The sequence below is a fragment of the Peromyscus eremicus genome, chromosome 20, assembly GCF_949786415.1.
Source record: "Peromyscus eremicus chromosome 20, PerEre_H2_v1, whole genome shotgun sequence".
In the NCBI taxonomy this organism is placed as follows: Eukaryota; Metazoa; Chordata; class Mammalia; order Rodentia; family Cricetidae; genus Peromyscus; species Peromyscus eremicus.
The window spans coordinates 21028269-21041353 of NC_081436.1; the positions used below are offsets into that span (position 1 = coordinate 21028269).

A 13085-nucleotide genomic window follows, 5' to 3' on the forward strand; every position below is an offset into this window, starting at 1 on the left:
ATCAAGCCTTCGCCTAGAGAACTAACTCCCCTCTGAAGTCATCCCAGACATCAACAGCCTCCAGGAGGCCTTCTTCAGCCTCATGTGTGGTTTGGTCTCCGGCTCTACTTACCTAACTCAGAAGACCTAGAGAATGACACACCAAATCAAAACCTTGGCTCTAGCCAAGGGTGGTGGCGCATGCCTGCTGTCCTCTTGAGAGGGGAGGATTGTGAGTTTGAGGCCAGCCTGAATGATAGAGCGAATCACTATATAAATATATATAGTGCGCAATCACTGCATCTCTCTCAGCCTGCCCCGCTCTCCTCGTCTATGAAATGAAAACAGTGCTTCCTGCTTTCGCTACCTCCGGAGTTATTTTGGAGACTGGTTCAGGAGCACCATAAGTAAACGTGAGCCTAATGTCCAAACTGAGAGCTAGACGGGGTGGCAGGTTCAAAGCCCGTCTGTTCTGCTCTCCTCCACCAGAACACGGGCTGTCAGAGGGCAGCAACGACTACTCTGCTTGGCTCGGGGTCCAGCACAAAGCAATTCCTTAAACATCCTAGACTGAATTAGGACCGTGGAGCTGGGTGGGAGCAGGTCGCCAGCCAGGTATATGCCGATGGCCAGGCACGGTCAAGAAGGGGGAAGGAGGGGCAGGCTTCTACCCAGGCATATCACCACAGAAGTGGCCCAAGCTCCTCACAAAGAAGAACGGAGAAGGTTTCTGTTCTGAGTCAACCATGAGACAGTCACAGTGACACACACCTAGAAAAGCACATCTGGAGGTAGAGGCAGGAGGAGGAGGAGTTAAAGGCCAGAATCAGCTACATAACAAATCTGAGGCCAGTCTGGGTTACATGACACCCTATCTCAATAAAATTAAAAAAATAAAAATAAAGAGACAGGCATGGTTACACATGCCTTTAATCCCACCGTTCCAGTGGCAGCGGCGGGCAGGTCTCTGTGAGGGGGAGATCAACCTAATCCATTGGTTGCTCATAGCAACCTACATAACAAGCCCCAGGGCTACATAGAGGAACCCTGTTCTCAATAAATAAATAATAAAGAAACAAAAATCAACCCTAGACAACACCATGCAGGGTCTGCCTCAGCACATAACCGCCACAGTCTGTCACTACCACAGGAGCCCAAACTGATCCCCTTCTAACAGATAAACCGTGTGGCCATCACTAGCCTGGCAGTGCTGGGGTGCTGTGCAGATACTGTGGAAGCTCGGAGACGGACCGCGAGGAGCAGCTTGGGGAAGAGATACTTGAACACGAACTAGCAAAGAGTGGCGCTCACAAAGGACACTGGGCTGACAAGGACCTCCACAAGGACACGAGGTTTTCTGTGCAGATGTCCACGGCTCTCGTGTCCCCTGCACCCACCTCCAACAGTGACAATGACAGCTAACTACTTGTGGCACTCTGCGTCTTGCCACTGGGCACTACAAGGTCACAGCTGGCTCCTGCCTTCTTGTCTAAACCGATCTATTTGTTCAGTCCCTCGTTCTAGCCACACACACTGGCTTATCACTAAATCCGTACCCAGGTCCTAATTGGTGCCTTTTTATGTCTCTGCTCATATTGTACTCTGCTCTGGAGCACCTTTCCCCACCCGCTTTGCCCAACAGAGTCTTCCTTCAAGGCTTACTTAGAAAACACATTCCCTAAGGCTAGGGCGAATGCTCCAGGCATTTTTATTTTTCTGTGCTCAGAATACAGCCTGACATGGAGGTGATCCATTTGTGAAGAGTAATTTAAACCAAGGTGTCAGTAACCCTGACTCCCTCGATTCCCACTTTGTAGGTAGGAATTCTGAAACTCAGCATAGTTCAGTATTTTGCCAAGGTCACACAGCTAATATGCCACAGAGCTGGGGACGGAACTCGGGACTTCTTCGAGTGCTGTCTCGTGTCCCAAAGACATGGCACCAGACACTAACCTGCAAATTGCCATCGTGCTGCTGGGCAGAGAAGGAGGCAGTGAGCAGCCAGGCAGAGCAGAGCAGTGGAGTCCTGGGAGAGCCCACTTCTGTCCAGGTAAGCGCCAGCATCTTCTCCAGGAGCTCAAGCAAGGCGGTGCCGCTCAGAAGTACAGCAGCAGCTGGGAGGGGCAGAGAGGAGGGACGGCCGTCTAGCCTAACACCTCTGTGGTGCTGAGTGCCTGCTGCTAGGACTTCGATCATACAAAAATAAACAAACGTGGCTCCTTGAGGGGACCTAAGGAGGCTTGCACACTGGAGAATCACAGACTACCAGAACTGGAGGGTCTCATCATCGTCAACTACACACAAACACCTCGACATGTTTTAAGAAGAGAAACCCAAGGCCACCGAGGACCCCTGACACTGGCCTCTTCAGTGACTCTGCTTCGGCCCCCGTACCTCTTTTCTGGCTACTGGATGTGGTCCTATGAAGACTCCAGTACAAGAAGTTGAAAGAGGGCTGCAGGATGTCCACATCTGCAGGGCTGCACTTCCCACACAGCTTGCTGACTGCAAGAAACCAGAGACCCTAGGTAGCCTATGGCACAGCACTCCGTGGTTTAAGTACTCTTACATTTCACACAGATGTTGGCCAACAGATGGCAAATTTCAGAGGCCAGTCTCAGGGGAGAACACAGACATTATGGTACAGCCAGTGGAGAGAAGGACGGTGACAAATTTGAAGGGATGTTTGTTCACACCCTCCATCTGTAAGAGCCACATAAGCAACCCACAACCAACTGGCAACCTGAACACACTGTTAGGAGTTCACTTGTCAAGGGAATCCTCTCGCTGTGCATGCGTCAGCCTGCTACCTTAGCAGTGGTCCTCACTCCCTAAAACCGCCCAGTCACTTAACCATCCCCGCTGCATTCCCAAGGGAGTTCTGTGACGCTGGATGGACAAGTCCTATACTTGCTATCCTCCTGCCTCTTTCCCCTCCTTCTTCCTTCCACCCTCTCTGTTTTTTTAAAGACAAGCCTTGTGTATCCTGGACTAGTCGTTGATGATGGTACTGACCCCCTTGATCCTCCTGTTTCTGCCTCCCAAGTGCTGGGATTACAGGTGCACGCCACCATTCTAAGCTTTCCTTTTTAAAAAACAGAATCTTGCTTTACAGTCCTGGCTGATCTTGAGTTTACAGTCTTCTTGCCTCAACCTCTAGAATTCTCTGGTTACAGGTAGACACTTATATCTGGTATGTTCTCTTTCTTGTATCGCTGCTTTCTGGCTAACTTGACTCCTATTCAGCCTCCAAAATTCAGGTCGGGGATTCTAGTGTTGCAGGCTTTCATGAACTGCCCTTGCTGGGCCAGGACTCTTCCTCCACTTTCTGCTCCTTCCCCTCCTCCTTCTTCTAAGACAGGGTTTCTCTGTGCAGCCCCGGCTGTCCTGGAACTCACTCTGTAGACCAGGCTGGCCTTGAACTCACAAAGATCCTCCTGCCTCTGCCTCCTAAATGCTGGGATTAAAGGCATGCATCACCACTCCCGGCTAGGCTTTTCAATGGTGCTGCTACCTTCGAGTCAGCCATGTTCTTAATTCCACTAACCTCACTGGCTGAACTGAGAGGGAATCCTCTTTGGTCTGTCAGAGCCCCATCTGAGCTGAACAGACATTTCCTTACATCTCCCCAGGAAGAGCAATGCAGCATTACAAATACTGTAGAACCAAAGATGATGCAGAGTGGAACAATTGCATGGCCTCTGCTAGAGGTGGGTAAGATACGCAGTTATGCTTAAGCCATCTGAGGGTGGAGCATCCATGGAGAAATCCCAGGGTAGACATCTTTCCCCATGTGGGGTGACATGCTCCCTTGATGAATTTGGTCCACCATGTATGCGAGTACAGGGATGTCCCTCAAATGGGTGACAGACCAGACAAAGTGCAATCCCTGAAAACACATACTGAACGAGATTATAAGGAGCTGCGGTGTAATCAACAAAAGTTTAAAACGAGAGAGTTGCTGGTGAGATGGCTCAGTGTGTCCAAGCACCTGCCACGAGGCCTGAAAACTTGAGTTCACTCCCGAGAACCTACAAGAAGATGTGAGGAGGGAACTGGCTCCACAGAGTTAACCTCTGACCTCCACACACACATGCTGAAGCACGCCTGTGATCACATACAAATCATACACACACCGAATAATAATAAATGTCAGTTTTGCAGCTCCTTCCCTGAGTGATAAGACACACAACTGAGGCTGCCTAGAGGGAGCATGCCTATTAAAGCAAGGAATAACCATGTGAAAAGGCCCTGAAGATGGAACCCTCCATGACAGCCTCTGATTGGGCAAGAAAAGTGGATAGGAGGGAGGGTGAGATGGAACGTTGGTTCAGAAAGATTTAGCTTAGGCCAGGCACAATAGCATGCATCTGTAATAACAACCAGTGTTCAAGGGGCTGAGGCGAAAACAATTCCAAGTTGGAAGCCATCACGGGTTATCTATACAAAACAAAAAATATTCAGTCGGCAGATTATCTCTGTAACCATTCTGCCCAGCTGGACTGCTCATCTGCATTCCTAACCAGAGCAGTCATGATACCAAAAAGCAGCGCTCTAGACAATATTTCCCTCTCGTCCTGGAAGCCTCGCCCACCTCTCCACCACCATTCGGATCCCACCCAAGTCTCCTTTCACTTTATGGCAGCCACATCACACTCTGACTTCTCACCGGCTCGTGGTCAACTGGTCAAGAAGTCTTCCCTCAACAGCACCTCTACTCCCGAAAGAGTCCTTTCCTCTCTCAGACAGAAGGACTCAAGAACAGTGTGTAAATGTCTACTGTATTTCACATTTCAGAATAATCAAAATCATTCTGTGTTAGCCTTTAATGAAGTCTAGGATGGCCCTGAATTCACTAAATAACAAAGGATGATCTTGAGCTCCTGATCCTTCTCCCTCTTAAGTTCTGGGATCACAATAATAAAAAATAAATATGTTTTTTTTAAGTCTCTTTTGTTTGCTTACTTTTTTTTTTTTTTTTTTGGTTTTTCGAGACAGGGTTTCTCTGTGTAGCTTTGGAGCCTGTCCTGGAACTCACTCCGCAGACCAGGCTGGCCTCAAACTCACAGAGATCTGCATGCCTCTGCCTCCCAAGTGCTGGGATTAAAGGCATGTGTACCACCACCACCCAGCTAATAAGAATATTTTTAAAAAAGAACGATGCTCAGAGAACTGTGAACTGGATGATCAGAGATCTGAGTCAGCTGAGAGACAGGGAAGACAGCTGACCAGATACTGGGAAGCATGACCTGACACAGACCGTATCCAGAAGGACATTGTGTGCCAAGCACTACACATCTACCCAAACACATATCTGTATCTACACGAGAGACAGTCCATCTTACCTATGAGCTTAACACAGGCAAGGTCCACACAGCTATCGATAGCGAACATGCAAAGGCCTTTCTGACTTCACTAGAGCTGGTGCCTACCATACACTGATTGTTAGTTTGTTAATTTGGGTTTGGGTTTGCTTTTAGAGGGGGTGTCTCCCAAATATTCCTTTACAATGAGTAGAGGAGATCAAATGATGCCCCCAGGAACAGACTGACTTGTTCACATCTTCCAAACCCACTGGGCCCCACCATACTCAGCCTCAGGCCAGCGGGCCCTGTCTCAAGCAGCCAAGGCACCTTGGTGAAGCAGCTTCATGGCCATGCTGTCCAATTCTTGCTCCGGCTCACTCCTCAGCTGCACCAAGGAGAGGAGATTCAGCAGCAGCGGCAGGTTCCCCGAGGCTAAGGAGAGCAGGAATGGGCTGCTCAGAGATTGACGTCAGCCCACCCACAGGTCAAACACCTCCCTGCCACAAACAGCCCTAAGGAAGGGCACTTGACTCTCATTTCTTCTCCTGGGGGACAGTAGTAGCTCATACACTGGATGCCAACTCTGGGTAGCCATTGGGAATTCATTACTTCACTAAAGTCCATAAAACAAACACACCAAACAGGGACTTTTGTTCCTATTTTGCAGTTAGGAACATAAAGCACATGGTCATTTCTCTCAGAGGTCCCACAGCTCCTGAAAGGCAGGGTGCTATGCTCTGAATGTTTGTAAGCCCCCAGTTCCTATGCTGAAATCCTAACCTCCAATGTGAGAGTACTAGGAAGTGGGGCCACTAGAAGTTGATTGAGTCATAAGATGTGGTCCCCATGAACAGGATTAGTACCCATAAGAGAGACTCCAAAGACTAGTCACTTGTCCCTTCTGCCTCATGAGGATACAAGGCATCTGAACATAGTGGATTCTCACCAGACATCAAATCTGCTGGGATCTGGACTCAGGATTTCCCAAGACCTGCTAATAATATCCTCTTGTTCATGAGTCACCTAGTTTATGGTGCTCTGTTACAACCACCAAAACAAAGACAGATATTGAACACACATCTAAATCTATTTCCCATGCCTTTGCCTCCCCCCATTTTTTTTGAGTCAAGGTTTCTCTGTGCAGCCCCTGCTGTCCTAGAACTCCCCTTGTAGACCAGGCTGGTCTCGAACTCAGAGATCTGCCTGTCTCTGCCTTCCAAATTCTGTGATTAAAGGAATACCTGCCTATAGTGAATCTCTTTTAAAAAATTTTTTATTTTGTTTCGTTTTGAGACAAGGTCTATGTAACCCTCCCTGACTGTCCTGGAACTCACTATGTAGACCAGGCTGACCTCAGACTCACAGAGATCCCCCTGCCTCAGTCTCTCCAGTGCTGTCATGCTGTTACATCTGGCCTAAAATGTTTAAAATTTATTTGTTATTATTATTATTATTGCTACTATTATTATTAGAGTGTGTGTGTGTGAGAGAGCACGCACGTGTGCATGTAATAGGGGGAGGGTGCAACAGCACACGCATGGAGATCAGAGGACAACTTCATGGAATCAGTTCTCTCCGTCCACCTTTACATCACAGTCCAACTCGGCTTGGCAGGCTGTTCAGCAAGTGCTTTACCTGCTGAGCCGGTTCACTGGCCCACACCTTACTGTAAACAGTACTCTCATCCAGACACATTTTGTTCTTCGCTAGGAAGGAGGTGCTTGGACCCTCAGAACTCCAGTGTTCTTTCAGGACTGGACCTGGGAGCCACAAACCTCTTCCCACTTGCCCTTGATGGCTCAGAAATTTAGTTTAAAAAAAAAAACAAAACAATCAGATTCTTGGGCCAGGTGTGGCCATGATAGCCTTAATCCTAGCACTCAGCAAGCAGAGTCAGTGAATCTCTGTGAGTTCAAGGCCAGCATGGTCTACAAAATGAGATAGATCTAGGGCAGCCAAGGCTACCCAGGAAGACCTTTTAAAAAAAAAATCAGATTCTTGAGCCAGGTGGATCTCTATGAATTTGTGGCCAGGCTGGTCCATATGAGACCTTCTCTCAAAAAAACAAAACCAAAATCAGATTCTCAAAGAAAAAAAAAATCCAGCCTCTTTAAAAATAGCTAAAGACAAATCAACCCTAATTTTGAGTTTCTTCATATTGAAAAGCCAGCTTCTGTGACTGCTAGCATATCCTCCTGGAGCTCACTGGGGATTCAACACATCACAGATCCACCCTACTCCCACAGCCCTGCTGGTTCCCCAGCCTCCTCCAGATTTCCACTTTCTTTTTCCCTCTGGGAGCTGCCATTTTTTGTGACAAACAGCTCAGGGCACATGCTGTGCGTGGTAGGGACTGGCCTGATTTTTCTTCTGTTGCAAAACCTGATTCTCTTTCTTAGAGCACACTCCACCAAAATAGAATGGTCTACTCTACATGTCAAAAACATGTTCAAGGAAAACTGACCTCCGGAGGTGGGAGCTGCATACTCCACCAGCAGGCGCTGCAGGATGATCAGGAAGTGGCCTCGGATGAGACCACCCACTTTGATGTCTTCATTCTCCCGAATGAAGGTCCTCAGGACAATCAGCACCTTGCGGGCTGTGTCCATGGGACTGGAATAGACGAGGTCCTAAGAGGAGAAAGAAGCCAGAGCTCAGAGAGCACACAGCCAGGGACAGGTAGACAGTGCAGGAAAGGGTCAGGGAACGCGGCCAGGTTGACGGTTTCACAAAAGCAGAATGAAGTCCTCTCACTTTGCACCTGATTTTGTACCAAATACCCTGGTGGATGCACTGACTGCTCACAACTCCTGGAGAGCAGTCCCATCCTATTACATCAAGAAGCAAACAGAGGCTCCGGGACAGTACACAATTGGCCCGAGGTCACATAAAGGCAGTAAGTGGCACCAGGGGTATAAATGTAGGCCTCTGGACTCAGGGTGCCTCTCTCTTGGAAGTATGAGGGTCAAGAAGAGATTTTTTAGGACCAGGAACCTGACAACCAGAAGACTACACAGAGAACAGAGAAGTCACAGGCCAAGGGAAGGATAGGCTGGGAGAGATTCAGGGTATGGGACGGGAAGTGAGGACCAGGTCAGGCCTCTTCTCAGCCATGGCATCTGCCCATCCCTGCCCCAGGCAGTGAAAGTCTTGGATTCAGGAAATGAAAAAGGACATTTCATTTTGTTTTGCTTTTGGAGTTATTTTAATGAACGTATGTTGAAGGCAAAACAGGCAGAAGGGGCACCAGTAGCTGTCTCTGATAGCTCCTGGCACCTACCAGCTCGAATACGCCAATGCCTTTGGACAAGTGAATGTGTCGGGCCAGTTAGGACAGGGTGCTATGAATCCAAGGTCGCACAGACTCTGTACAGAGAGGCCAGCTCCCAGCACAGAGAAACATGACTATAGGGCACTTCAGCCAAACAAATCCTGATGTGATGACCACTGGGCAGGCAGGGCAGGATGCGGAAACATGAGCATAGGGCATGGGCTTTAGAGAAACAATGACAATATCAGCAATTAGAACCTAATAACATAGGTGCTGCCCTGTTTTTATATCATAGCCATACATTTGTCTATACATTTTGTTTGTTTGTTTGTTTTTCCAGACAAGGTTTCTCTATGTAGTCCTGGCTGTCTTGGAACTTGCTTTGTAGAACAAGCTGGCCTTGAACTCGTAGAGATCCAATTGTCTCTGCCTCCCAAGTGCTGGGATTAAACACGTGTGCCCCCATGCCTGACTGTCTATACATTTTTACATCTTCCTGATAACTCCTCCAGTTAGGTGTCATCCCAATTTTCAAGTGGGGAAACTGAGGTAGATCAATTAGTTGTCTATCAAGAAAGTAGTAAAGAGTCAGAGGTAGTAGCTTACACCCATAATCTCAGCACTCAGGAGGATAAGGGAGAGGAATTCCATGAGTGTGAGGCCAGCCTGGGCTATATATTAATTTCCAGGCTACCCTAGGCTACGGAATAAGATGGTGTCTTAAAAAGAAAAAGAAAACAGCAGAATTGTAAATTCTACTCTAGTGTGTGTTAATGAAGGGGAGGGGGTTAGTGAGGTGGCTTTACCTCCATCACTTCATAGAGACTCAAAAGCCATCTCTGAGAAGACAAAATCACAAGTTGGAGGGCTAAGGAAAATCTACATAATTTCAGAGACAGATGTGTGGCACAAGCCTAAAACTCTAGAACTCAGGAGACAGAGATGGGTGGGTCCCAAGCTCATCCAGCTCCCCTGCTTTAAAGAATGTGAGGCTGAAATCTAAAGTCAGAATACTTTGCTCAGGGTCAAGAGAGTAAAGGTCAAGCCTTTAGTACCCTGTTGTCCTTTGCTGGTCCATCCCTGCCGCAGGGTCACAAAGCTGGTCCCTCAGAAGTCTGTGAGTTTTAAAAGTCTAAAAGGAAAGGGATTACAAGGTCTTTGTCGGCCACAGTAAATGCTGCATGCTAATACGTACCTCATCACATGGGTTAGTGAGAAGGTGTTGGGCGGCCCCATGGCCCACTGCATTTTCAACTGTCCAAAGCTGTCCAGACTCAGAACAGAGCATCTGTGACAGCCTTGTGTTTCACAGCTAAACAATGTACGTGAAAGACCACCCGTGGATAAGAGTGGCAATTAACAGCTTTGTTTTCAGCTCTTAATTACCCATATCAAAACCAGAAATTGGTCCCAGCACATATTTTTAGACTTTATTCCCTCCTGTGGCTAAAAGCTGGGAAGAAATGGTGGGAATTACATGTGTGAACAGAAAACAAAGTTGTTTCTTGCTGTTCTTTTCACCACTGATGTTTCTAGGATCTAATTTAGTAAGATTCAGTAACTGTGGTCTCCAGTCCTGGCCGTGATCCTTATTACCTTGGGCAATTCTATTAGCATCTCTGACATGAACATTATCTAGCTCAGACTCAGAGCCAATGATTAGTAAGTGATCATCTGTATGCGGTATCCGTTTAATATTCCTCTATACTAACTCCCAGCCCGCCTGCTAGCTTCATTTCACCTGAAACACAGGAAAGCCTCCATTTCCCAGATCTCTAAACAGCATCTAGCCATGAAGGTAGCTCCTTCCTATTGAGCTCTAGGCAAAGGGAAGTCAAAGCCTCCTGTGGCCTGATGTAGCCACCTCCAAGAAGAGATGAATGGGACAGTATACATCCAAGGGCAAGGCCTGGGCCGGAAGGATAAAATGGGGCACCCCACTCCTTCCTGAGAACACAGAATCTAAGGATTTGGTCTTCTGAGATTCATTTTTCTCTTTGGCTTGCTTCTCCTAAGAGCTTATTTTCTTTGAAACTGGTGGCCCAGGACAGTTTTCAGCCAAAGTAGGTAGCCTCCACCCTAACAAGGCCTAAACTGTGAAAGGAACTGGAAGAAGAGCTAATGAGCCACACTTTTTTCATATTAATTATAGATTTACATGTTTACTTATTCATGAACTCAGTACTTCATGTGTTCCAAGCACACGTTCTACCACTGATTCACACTTCCATTCCAAGGAGCTCCATGTTAGACAAAACATGGTTGGCATTTTAAGACTGAGCTTGGAGTGGTCAGAAGTGGCGTGTAGACTTTCATTGGCATCGGCACACAGGTAGAAGACTGCCAGAGTCTGGGATAGGTGAGTCATCCCAGGAAAAACGCAATGAGTGAAGTTCCTCAGGCAGAATTTTGCAGAATACCATCCTTAAGACATAGCCAGGGCACAGGGAAATCTCCAAGACACTGAGAAGGAGCCTCAAGAGAAGGGTGAGGAAAATCAAGAGATGGCATTCCTTAAACCCAGAATGTGCCACTAAAAAGAAAGTGGACAGCCATCAATATCTACAGGTCACCTAAGATGATTACCAACAAGCCTATGGTAATTAGTTACGGAGACATCCTTGTTGTCATGGAGATGTAGTTTTCAGGAGCATCAGGGTCTGAAGCCAAAGGGCTGATCAGTTAAGGAGATGGAGGTAAAAAGCTTGAAGTAGACAATTACAGTTGGGTTGTGCCAAGGAAGGAAATTAAAACATAAAGAGCAGGAGGCAGAGACTCAGGAGCCCATAGGTAAAGGGAGAAAGCCTTCAGAGCAACTAGAGCATAGTTATCCAGGGCTTACACACACACACACACACACACACACACACACACACACACACACAAACACACACACACAAAATCTCTCCTCCTCTTCCTCCTTCTTCTTTTCTCCTTCTTCCTTCTCCTTGTCATTCTTTTAAACCCAGGCTGTCTTAAAACTCACTCTATAGTAGAGGATGACCTTGAACTACTGATTCTCCTGTCTCCACATTCCAAGCACTGGGATTACTGGCGTGCATTTCCATGCTCCATTTATGCAAACTGGGATGAAACCATGGGCCTCCCGCCCACTAGGTAAGCACTCTGTCAACTGAGTTACATCTCCCAAAGCCTGCCGTCTGTGAATGCAGAAATGAATGAGTGCACCCACCAGCAAAATGAGCAGGATGCTAGGCGTGCTTCTGAGCATCTGGAACAGGGCTGCTAAGTTGGCAGGAAAGATGGTCCGTCCAGGAGACGAGTCGTCATCTAGGTTCTCATAGCTGCACTCTTCCCAAGAAAACCAAAGTTCCAGGGCACGATGCCCAAACCTGCTCATCAACCCTGGATAAACCAGGAAGAATCTGAGCAGGAGTGGGTGGTGAGTGTAGACCAGGTGTAGGTCTGAGATGCCCTCTAGGAATTTTCTGATTGCACTGATCACAGCCTGGTGAGAAAAGAAAGCAACTAAATATACTTTGCAGAGGGCCTGAGACCCCAACGATGTAACCAGTGGCTGAGGAAAACGTACTGGCATCTCAGCATCCCAGTCCATCTCACTGCTCATCCCGATGGGCTTGGAGAGAAAACCCCACAGTGCTTGCCTTTTAACAGCAGTTCTCAACCAGGAGCGGTTTGCTCCCTGTGTGATATTTGGTTGAGTCTGGAGACATTTCTGATTATCATGACAGGGGAAGTGCCACTGGCATCTACTAGGGAGAGTGCAGGAATGCCAAATACCCTACAATGCCAGCAAAGACCCTCACAGGGGAAAAAACCCAGTGCAAGACAGAAGTAGTGCTAATAGAATATTGGCCGGGCGGTGGTGGCACACGCCTTTAATCCCAGCACTCGGGAGGCAGAGCCAGGCGGAGCTCTGTGAGTTCGAGGCCAGCTTGGGTTACAGAGTGAGATCCAGGAAAGGCACAAAACTACACAGAGAAACCCTGTCTCGAAAAAACCAAAAAAAAAAAAAAAAAAAAAAAAAAAAAGAATATACATCAATATGTCTGTCTGTCTGCTACCCTAGCAGAGGGCCTGGCTCAGAAGGGAGAAAGCAGACATGTGTTGAATCATTTACTAAACACTAAAAACCCCACTACTTTCCCATGGAAAACAGATCAACATTCAGACTCCTTAGGTAATGTTGACAATAAAGATTAACAGAAAGATTGGATTTGGCTGGGAAATGCTCAGGAGATTCGTAAGGCACAGCCAAGTGTGTCTGTGAGGGCGATCATGAGGGGAGTGGGGGAAGATCTCCCCCGAATGTGAGCGTCACCATCCTAGAGGGTGGGAGCTTAAATGGAATAAAAGAGAGAAACGGAAAAAAACTCCACTATAAATTTGTGGCTTAGCTGGACGTGATGGCACATGTTTCCAGTCCCAGCAGAGGCAGGCAGATGTCTGAGTTCAAGGTCAGCCTGGTCTACATAGTGAACTCCAGGATAGCCAGGGCTACACAGAGAAACCCTGTCTAGAAAAAACAAAACAACACAACAACAACA

General features: G+C 47.5%; 1 protein-coding gene across 1 annotated transcript in view; it reads right to left on the bottom strand.

Moving 5' to 3' along the window:
* The window catches only part of Mei1 (meiotic double-stranded break formation protein 1), a 64706-nt gene that overhangs the window by 6841 nt on the left and 44780 nt on the right, over positions 1-13085 (bottom strand). Inside the window, exons 20-24 of the mRNA XM_059247804.1 lie at positions 11750-12025; positions 7750-7915; positions 5613-5717; positions 2374-2484; positions 1933-2093 (exon numbers count right to left, since the gene is read on the bottom strand). Of these exons, the coding sequence (XP_059103787.1) occupies positions 1933-2093; positions 2374-2484; positions 5613-5717; positions 7750-7915; positions 11750-12025 (819 nt within the window). The remainder of the gene's footprint in view (positions 1-1932; positions 2094-2373; positions 2485-5612; positions 5718-7749; positions 7916-11749; positions 12026-13085) is intronic.